General features: G+C 36.1%; 2 protein-coding genes across 2 annotated transcripts; one reads left to right on the forward strand and one right to left on the reverse strand.

The window, feature by feature from the left end:
* Positions 1-3540: 3540 nt before the first annotated feature.
* LOC127083747 (leucine-rich repeat receptor-like serine/threonine/tyrosine-protein kinase SOBIR1) lies at positions 3541-5835 on the forward strand. The gene has a single exon (XM_051024081.1). The coding sequence runs from the start codon at positions 3671-3673 to the stop codon at positions 5570-5572; it is 1902 nt and encodes a 633-aa protein (XP_050880038.1). The 5' UTR covers positions 3541-3670; the 3' UTR covers positions 5573-5835.
* A 1794-nt stretch (positions 5836-7629) lies between these two features.
* LOC127080115 (uncharacterized mitochondrial protein AtMg00820-like) lies at positions 7630-7968 on the reverse strand. Its single transcript, XM_051020442.1, has one exon. It carries the CDS (start codon positions 7966-7968, stop codon positions 7630-7632), a length of 339 nt encoding a protein of 112 aa, XP_050876399.1.
* Between the last annotated feature and the right edge of the window lie 2068 nt (positions 7969-10036).

The following is a 10036-nucleotide window of genomic DNA, read 5'->3' on the forward strand; positions in this document are numbered from 1 at the left end:
TTTTGAACATTGTGTTCTAAATTCCGCTCCTGCGCTAATCATGAGAAATTATTAAAAGTATCAAGTTATTGCAGCAATGTTCTTTCTGCTTCTATGCTGATTCACTCTTGAGAAGTTTTTGAAGATACGTTATGTTGCAGCTGCAACGTTTTCTCCACTTCTGCTTCTAGACGTGACTTTGATCGTTAAGCTTCTGAAGAATGGCAAGTTTCTGAAGTTTTGTTACTTAGCTGAAGATTCTGAAGATCTCAAGTCAGGCATTTAGGTTATCAAGGTTCTGACTGAATATTCTGAAGATACTGAAGAGCTCAAGCCAGATTGCTGACGCTGTCAAGTTTCTGACCGAAGTTTTTGAAGTTTCTGAATCTAGTTGTATGTTTCTTCATTTTATGTTTCATCAACTTTCATTTGAAGCCAATGAACTTGAAGATAAGATCAAATAGATACGTGATAAAATAGTATATGATACAAATCAAATATTTTTTTCACTAGCTGATATCGTGAGCAAGAACAATACTATACATCACATCTGTCACTAAATTTGTGGGGGAATTATAGTACATAGTATCACTCCTTTCACCTATCCAACAGTGGATAACTGCTCTATTTGAATACTTAAAGAAAATGCTGAAGCGCTACAACAATTTGACAAGTTTATTCCTTTATAAAAATCTATCAATTTTGTACACAGTTTTTCTTTATGTATTTGTTTTTCATTTGTGTAAAATCTGCTTATGTAGAAGCAACTTGTTTACACAAAAAATTTATTCAAACTTGTTGTTTATAATTCCTTAAGGAGACTAGGATATAGTCGGATCCTTGAGAAGATACAAAAAGTTGTTCTTTGTGATTCCTTAAGGAGACTATGGTATAGTTGGATCCTTGAGAAGATAAAGAAGATTATTCTTTATGATCACTGTACTCAGTTGATTATAATGGATTAAGTCCTTGTGTATAAGGAAAAATCACTTTGGCGGGTGGACTGGAATAACTTTGAGTTTCAAGCGAACCAGGATAAAAATACTTGTGTTTTCATCTCTTTGTTCTTAACACTTGTGTGGTGTTTTTAAGTTGGTAAAAAGCTTTTGTTTTTAAAACCCAATTCACCCCCTCCCCCTTTCTTGTGTTTTTCACACCTTCATTCTTGACATAAGTTCAAGTGTAAACATAATACCGTTATCGGTGGTGAAGAGGATTAAGGGCATCAAGATAGAGTCAATTGCATAAACATTGGAGATTGTAGACAAGACTTGTAGGAAGCCAGTGAGAACTATTAAAGATGTATTAATCAATATTGATAAATTCCCATTTCCTATAGATCTCATGGTGTTAGACATTGAGGTTAGCTAAAAAATACCTCTCATTCTGCGTCGACCATTCATGAAGACCATGGGGATGTTGGTGGACATGGACAAAAGATAAGTAAAGGTCAGGATCAAAAACCATGAGATATGTTTTGAGGTAATAGGTATTACGTGACACTGACTATCTTCATGCTATTAACATTAAACAAATGATTGTTGGAAGACAACCCAACCATATTTAACAGCTTTTTTTAGGTAGTCTTTATTCTTACTTATTTCTTTCAAATCGCAACGATGAAAGCAAAGTGCCACTGCAAACAAAAGGTGGGACCGCTAAGCGTGAAATGGCCATGCCAATTTTCGCCTAGTGCATCCAAAAGAAGACCCAAAATTCAAAACACGGGCTCTTGACTAGCGTAAACTAGCTCGCCTAGCGAGAGACCGGTTACAGAGCTTTAGGGAATGCAATCAAACTTAAAAACACTCATTCCAATCATTTCTTCCTACTCTATCTAACTCTCACATACGTAAAACCCTAACAGGCATTAGAGAAGAACATCCAAGGGGAAAACATCACATTTTCGCATTTTAATCCAGTTCATAGATTGCTCATGTATGTCATTTTTCTATATTATGATTTAACTCTTCTAAATTATGAACTTTACTGAAAACACTATGCAATTTCTCTAATTTAGGAATAAATTCGGGTAGCCTTATTGCTTCAGAATGTTGACATATGATAAAAGGGAAATTGCTTGCATGGACACTTGAACTTGAGACCTTAGGATGAACGATGAATGCATGTATGTGTTGCATGTAAAACTTTGACTATTAAGAAAATTCAATTGCATGTTTAAAGAACCATGGTGAAAGAATTAACACCTAGATTTTAAATAAAGAACAAGAGGTGAATCGAGCATTTAAAATGATGAGTAATTGTTGTAGTATGGAAAATTATTGAAGATTAAGACATTGAATGACTCACCAAACTCTTTAACGAAATTATGATGTCAAAGAAAATGTTTGATGAATGAAGAAGCAGTGTCGGATGGACCAACAAAACTTGCACTCAATTTTCATTGACTTAGAGAAAACGTATGATAGACTTTATTTAACGATTTTATACAAATCTCTAGGGAATAAATGACTTAGGATTTCCTACATTCAAACTATCCAAGATATGCATAAAGCGGTATCTACTAGTGTACAAACACAAGGTAAAGAGACAAACAATTATCTCTTATAATTTGATTGCACCAAGGTTCAACCCTAAACCCTTATCTTTTTTAATTTTGGATGTCCTCACATAACACATCCAAGAGCTAACACCAAAATGTATGTTTTTTGAAAATGATATAGTTCTACTTGAAGATTCGAAAGAGAATTTAAATGACAGGTTGAAGACGAGTCTTAAAAATGTTTAGCTTCCGCCTAAGCAGAAGTAAGACAAAGTATATGAAATGTAAGCTTACCAAAAGGAGAAGTGTTTTTCTAGTTGGAGACCATATCATACCACAAGTCATGTATTTTAATATCTTGGGTCCGTAATACTAAATAATGGAGAAATAGAAGAGGATGTAAATCATCAAACTCAAACTGGATTACTAAAATGGAAGTTCTCAGGGGTTTTATGTGACACACAAGTACCACTCAAGGTGAAGGAAAAGTTTTATCAGATATCGATAAGACCTACGATGTTGTACGAAATATAATGTTTGACGGTTAAAAATTAACACATGAATAAAGTAAAGTGCAGCCGATACAAAGATGTTACATTTGATGTGTTATAAGATTAGACGAGATGAGATTAAAAATAACAATATTAGAGAGGATATTGGAGTAGTACCTATGATAAAAAAGATGATAGAAAATATATTTAGGTGATTTGAACACGTAGAAAGAAGATTTGTCGATATGGAGAGAAGTTAAACAACTGTTATGAATTTGATAAAACATTATAATAGAATTTATATAACTAGTTAGGGCGATAATAGTTGGTTGTTGAGGTATTCTTCCATCAAAGTTGCTTATGAAGATCATAAGCATTTTCCCATTGGACCATATGGATTTGTTTTTAATTTGAGATACAAGAGAAGAGGGTGACATGAGTAAACTCAAAATAATAATACTAGAAGAAAAAAGAGACCAATCAAAATTAATATTAAAATGCTAAAAACTTCTAAAATGGTGTAAGAAAATTCAAAGCTGAAAGAAGACTGAGTACAAAGTCTGTGAGTAGTCCACACGTTTTATGCCTATAAAAAATAAACAAAAACAACTCAAACAACGATCAAGAACAAAGATTTCAGAAGATCCATTTCCACTTCTAATTTCCAAACAGAAACACCAAAACACTTATAGCCTCAATGGCTAAAAACAACACTATACACCAAATCCTATTACTCTTCTCATTCCTCTCTCTTCTTTTTTCCATTCATGCCAAACTTCACCTCCACCCTTCCGACGCAAAAGCCCTCACAACTCTCCAAAACAACCTCGGACTCAAAACCAACACCACCAACCACCCGTGTAACACGGAGGGCGTGTTCTGTGAAAGACGACTCACCAACAACGAAAGCTATTCCCTCCGAGTCACAAAACTCGTTTTCAACTCAAAGAAACTCAGAGGCACGCTTTCACCAACCATTGGAAAATTCACAGAACTCAAAGAACTCTCTCTTTCACACAACAAACTCGTTGACCGAATCCCTTCCTCCATAGTTGACTGCAGAAAGCTTGAGATTCTTAATCTTGGAGATAATCTTTTCTCCGGTGAAGTTCCTTCTGAATTCTCTTCACTCATTCGTCTTCGTTTTCTTGATATATCCGAAAATAAACTCTCCGGAAACTTGAATTTTCTTCGCTATTTTCCCAATCTAGAAACTCTTTCTGTTGCAAACAATCACTTTACAGGAAGAGTTCCGGTTTCGCTTCGGTCTTTTCGTAACCTCAGACAGTTTAACTTCTCTGGTAACCGTTTTCTCGAAGGCCTGCCGTTGAATCAGAAGCTTGTAGAATATGATAATACTAATACCAACACCGCGACTAAACGGTATATCCTTGCCGAGAATGAGAATTCGAATTCAAATCGAACGAGGATTCGTTCGCATTCGAATTCTCATTCTCCTGCTCCAGCACCTGGTCCTGCAGCAGTGGATCCTCACCACAAGCATAAGAAGAACAGGAGAAAGTTAACTGGATGGATTCTTGGGTTTGTGGCCGGAGCATTCGCTGGGATACTCTCCGGTTTCGTGTTTTCGTTGTTGTTTAAGTTGGCTTTGATTGTGATTAAAGGAAAAGGAAAAGGTTCTGGTCCTGCAATTTATAGTTCTTTGATTAAAAAAGCTGAGGATTTAGCTTTCTTGGAGAAAGAAGACGGTTTAGCTTCGTTGGAACTTATCGGAAGAGGTGGATGCGGCGAGGTTTACAAGGCGGAACTACCCGGGAGTAATGGTAAAATGATTGCCATCAAGAAGATTATTCAACCATCTAAGGATGCAGCAGAGTTGGCTGAAGAAGATAGTAAGCTTCTGCATAAGAAGATGCGACAAATTAAGTCGGAGATTGATACTGTCGGTCAGATTCGTCATCGCAATCTTTTGCCTCTTTTGGCTCATGTTTCTAGACCTGATTGTCATTACCTTGTGTATGAGTTTATGAAGAATGGAAGTTTGCAGGATATGTTGCACAAAGTTGAAATAGGCGAAGCGGAGTTGGATTGGTTGACAAGGCATAGGATTGCACTTGGTATCGCGGAAGGGCTTGAATACCTTCACACGAGCCATAGTCCTCGCATAATTCATCGCGATCTCAAGCCTGCAAACATTCTTCTTGACGATGATATGGAAGCTAGGATTGCGGATTTTGGACTCGCGAAAGCAATGCCTGACGCGCAGACGCATATCAGTACTTCGAACGTGGCTGGCACGGTGGGATATATCGCGCCTGAGTATCATCAGATATTCAAATTCAGTGACAAGTGTGACATATATAGCTTTGGTGTTATGCTTGGTGTTTTGGTGATAGGAAAGCTTCCTTCTGATGATTTTTTTCAGAATACTGATGAGATGAGTTTGGTCAAGTGGATGAGGAATGTGATGACTTCGGAAAATCCTAAGGACGCCATCGATGCAAAGCTCATCGGTAATGGTTATGAGGAACAAATGCTTCTGGTTTTGAAGATTGCTTGCTTTTGCACCATGGATAATCCTAAGGAGAGGCCTGATAGTAAGAATGTCAGGATCATGTTGTTCCAAATCAAGCACTAGTTAATTTGATGAATATATGAAATAAAATGAATAATAATGTGTGATTAAGTAGGTCTAATTAGTAGTATAAATGTATTACTAAATGAATGATTATAATATTATTGTTTTCATTACAACATGCTGAATTTCAAGAAAATAAAAAGTAATGATAGATTGAAATTAAGCATTGTGATAATGTATGTCTAATTGAATCTGTAACTATCTTGTTGCACTATGTTTCTGTATTGATCAAGTAAATAAAATACTCCAATGTTTTTACCATACTTTCCTTCTGAGTATTATTATTGATAAGCATTTTCCATCATTGCTAAGCTTTAGATTTGGACAAAAGGGTGAATAGGCACAACACCATACAAAGAACAAAATGTGTATGCAAACTGCAAAGTCAACATGTTCATACTTCATAGTATTGAAACAAAGACAAAATGTGTTCCTCATTTTCCTCCTTTGACGAGAACAAAAACAAGTTTACAAGTGAGGTTCCTTGTGTTTTGCATTGACTGCCTCAGAAATAATTAGCACTATGCATTTACACTTAAAATGTACAACCAAGACAGCTTGAAACAACGGTCAAGCTTACTTGCATTTCTTGACTGATAATACCGGATCTAAGAAAATGTGGAAATTAATGAATGGTTGAGATTAATTATGTTCACTTGGTAACTCAGGTTACATAAAAAGTTGCAATATGATTCCTAATTGAAGTACTCCAAGTTTGTAAATTAGTTGTGAATTTGTTAGGATAATTATGAGAGTCTTAGTCAAAAGGGGATGAGATAGTTATTGAAGATTAACTATAGAGATTTATTCATCTATGTTTTTCATGAAATGAAGGTTACAATTGGTTGTTTATATAAGTTATTGAACCTAAAAAATAGTAACAAACTAACTAACATAAGAGATAAAAGGGAAAAAGAAATAACAACCTAAATAATAGCCTATAAAAGTGGTTATGATAATCCTCAAGTTGGAGAGTGAGGATTATGAACTCCTAACATGGACAAGAAGTCATGGAAAATCTTAGCTCCTAAAGATTTGGTGAATATGTCAGTTTATTGGTGTTGAGTTGAAACATGAGCCGTAGTGATGGTGCCTGATTGGATATGATCTCTGATGAAATGACAATCGACTTCAATGTGTTTAGTTCTTTCGTGGAAGACATGATGTGTGCAAGGGACTTGAAGAGTATTCAGTAAGTTGCGAAGGCAAATAATTTCACTTGTAGCATGTGTCATGGCTCTATATTCAGCTTCACTAGAGGAGCGAGAGATGGTCACTTGTTTCTTTGTTTTCCAGGAAATTGAGGCGTTTCCAAGTTTCATCAAATATCCTAATGTAGATTTTCATGTTATGGGACATGATGCCCAATCTGAATCACAAAAGGCAACCAGTTGGAGGTCATTGTTTTTAGGTAAGACGGTGCCTTGACATGGGGAGGATTTAAGGTATCGAAGGACTCTTAGGGTTGCGTCCTAATGATCTTGGAGGAGTGTTTGCATGAACCGGCTAAACACATGGACAAAATATATTAATTCTGACCTTGTGATTGTGAGGTAAATGAGGCGACCAATGAGTTGTCTATATTTTAACGGATCAGAGTATGGTGGTCCATTAGCCAAGGCAAGTTTGTGATTGGCCTCCATGGGGAATGGGGAAGGCTTGGAACCAAGCATGCCATATTCAGTAAGAATATCAAGTGTATATTTTCGTTGGCAGATAAATAAGCCTTCTTGGCCGTGTGCTAGTTCGATACCGAGGAAGTACTTAAGTTTTCTAAGATCTTTCATATGAAAACATTGACTCAAGTAGTGCTTGAATTTAGCACAAGCTTCTTCATGGTTTCCAACAATGATTAAGTCATCAACGTAAACAACGACAACTATGAAAATGGATGGTTTGGTGTACGTGAAGAGGTTGTGATCAACATGGCTCTCCTGGAAACAATAGTCAATCAATGCTTTTGATAATTTGGAATACCAATTTCGAGAGGCTTGGCGTAACCCGTACAATGACTTCTTCAATCGGCACACCATGTTAGGATGTGTAGTTTTGTAGCCTTATGGAGGTTTCATATAGACATCTTCATCTAAATAGCCATGAAGGAAATCATTGCTAACATCCATTTGATGGAGGATCCATTGTTTGGTGGCTGCAACAGTTAGTAAGCATCGAACCGTTGTCCTTTTTGCAACGGGTGCACAGGTTTCATGGAAGTCCTCTCCTTTAGTTTGAGTAAATCCTTTTGCAACCAAACGAGCTTTATGCTTCTCAATTTCTCCCGTGGATTTATGCTTAATCTTGTACATCCATCGACAGTCTATTAAATTTTTATCAGGTGGAAGAGTGGTTAGTTCCCATGTTTGATTGTCTGCCAATGCTTGAAGTTCTTGAGCCATGGCATCTCTCCACGCTTGCAGTTCACTTGCCTGAGTATATGATGTAGGTTCTTTAGTGTTACTAATTGCTGCAAGATAAGCTTTGTGATTCTAGGAGAAGTTGTCATAGTGGACAAAATCTGAAATAGGATATTTGATATTGGGATTCACATTGTAGCAATGGAAGTCTTTGAGGTGTTGTGGTGGTGTTTACCGTGAAAATTGGTAAACAACCACTGATCTTTCAAATTACTAAATTTGGTTACTTACAGGATCTATCAGATTGATCCTAGGACATGTGCTAATCATCTGTTAAAGTGAATGCTAGTGAACATAAACACTTCGACAGTGTTTTCAATAATAGTGATTCGTGAAGATACTTTAAAAGGAAATTACCAACACAAAGTAAAGAGAACGTTGTAAGAACAAAGATAAATGGAAACAAAGATAAATCATTTAAATAAAGAGATATTTCTAGAAAATAAAGATGAATTCAATTACTTCAAAGTAAATGACAATGGTGTAAATCGAACGTACATTTCTCAATTTACTGTTTCTCTACACGCGGATACTTGGTAAATTTTACAGACTTTGTACACACTTTGAACACACATGACCCTAGCACTAAGACCTTTTATTTATACTAATCGAAATAACTGCTTCTAACGACCTTTCTATCACATCGAGACAAATGGCGCTTTGCATGAATGCAACTATCCATTATGCTCCATGTGTATCTTTAGCAATTCAGATAAGAACAAAAGTTCCCTCCTTTATTTGAATTTGAATCTCCCGTGAAAAACATCTTCAAACACTAAAAATTATTTCTAAGTCCCTGCAACATCTTGATCCTCTCATCAAGGCATCTTCAACTAGAGCTCCCAATATCAGATCCAGTCGAAACATCTTCACAGAGAACTCCATTTTTTAATTCTAAAATGGGCGTCGAAATTAAGAGCCAACAGGTGGTTGTCGTATTCTTGGTGGTAACTCTATTGCAACATGATTATGGTCCTCAGTGTGCCCCCCCTTCGGTCGCATCATCCTCATTGGATGAAATTTGGGAAGCTGAAACTGGGTTGGTTGGATTATGATCATCTTGTGCAGGAGTGTTGCTAGGTGATTCTGGTGAGCGATTTGCATGGTCCAAATCAGTTTTTGGTTCTTCATAACTATAATATTCTTCAGAATTGTGAACAATGTTGGTGGAAGATGGGTTTGATGCTTGAAGGAATGGGTAAGTATCCTCATAGAAGAAGATGTCTTGTGATATATGGAAAGTATGAGTTTGAAGATTATAAACTTCCCAACCTTTTTGTCCTTGTGGATATCCAAGGAATAAACATTTGTCAGCTCGTGGATCAAATTTTTCTAGTGGTTTGGAGACATTCTTCATGTAGCATAAACATCCAAAATTGCATAGATGATCATATTGGGGTGCCTTTTCGAAAATAAGCTCATAGGGAGTAAGGCTTTTATTAGCAATAATAGGGGTACGATTGATTAAGTATGCTACATTCAAAATACAGTCACCCCAAAAGTGTAGTGGAAGGTTGGCTTGAAAACATAATGCTCGCGCTATATTAAATATATGTCTATGTTTACGTTCTACGCATCCATTTTGCTGTGGGGTGTAAACACAAGAAGTTTCATGAATTATGCCCTCTCGGTGAATGAAATTTAAGAATTTGGAGTTAACAAATTCTGTACCATTGTCGTTGCGGATTTTCTTGATAGTTTTATTGAATTGTCGCTTAATCAGATTACAGAAAGTAGTCAAGTGATGTAGTGTTTCAGTTTTTGATTTCATTAGGTACACCCAAGTTCCTTTAGTGTAATCATCAATAATTGTGAGGGAAATATTATGCTCCATTATATGCAGCAGTATTGTATTTACCCCAAAGATCACAATGGATCAAATCAAAAGCTGTAATAGCTTTATTATTACTAGAAGGAAATGAGTTTCTACATTGTTTTGCTTTATGACATATATCACAACAGATTAATTTATGTGAGTCAAAAGTACATTTAAGATGATGAAAAATTTATTGTAAAACTTGAGGAGAAGGATGTCCCACTCTAGTGTGCC

The sequence above is a fragment of the Lathyrus oleraceus genome, chromosome 5 (genome assembly GCF_024323335.1).
Source record: "Lathyrus oleraceus cultivar Zhongwan6 chromosome 5, CAAS_Psat_ZW6_1.0, whole genome shotgun sequence".
NCBI classification, from domain to species: domain Eukaryota; kingdom Viridiplantae; phylum Streptophyta; class Magnoliopsida; order Fabales; family Fabaceae; genus Lathyrus; species Lathyrus oleraceus.

What these genes read in the sequence shown, in the direction of transcription:
- LOC127083747 (XM_051024081.1), top strand. Translation starts at nt 3,671, where the DNA reads ATGGCTAAAAACAACACTATACACCAAATCCTATTACTCTTCTCATTC.
- LOC127080115 (XM_051020442.1), bottom strand. Translation starts at nt 7,968, where the DNA reads ATGGCTCAAGAACTTCAAGCATTGGCAGACAATCAAACATGGGAACTA.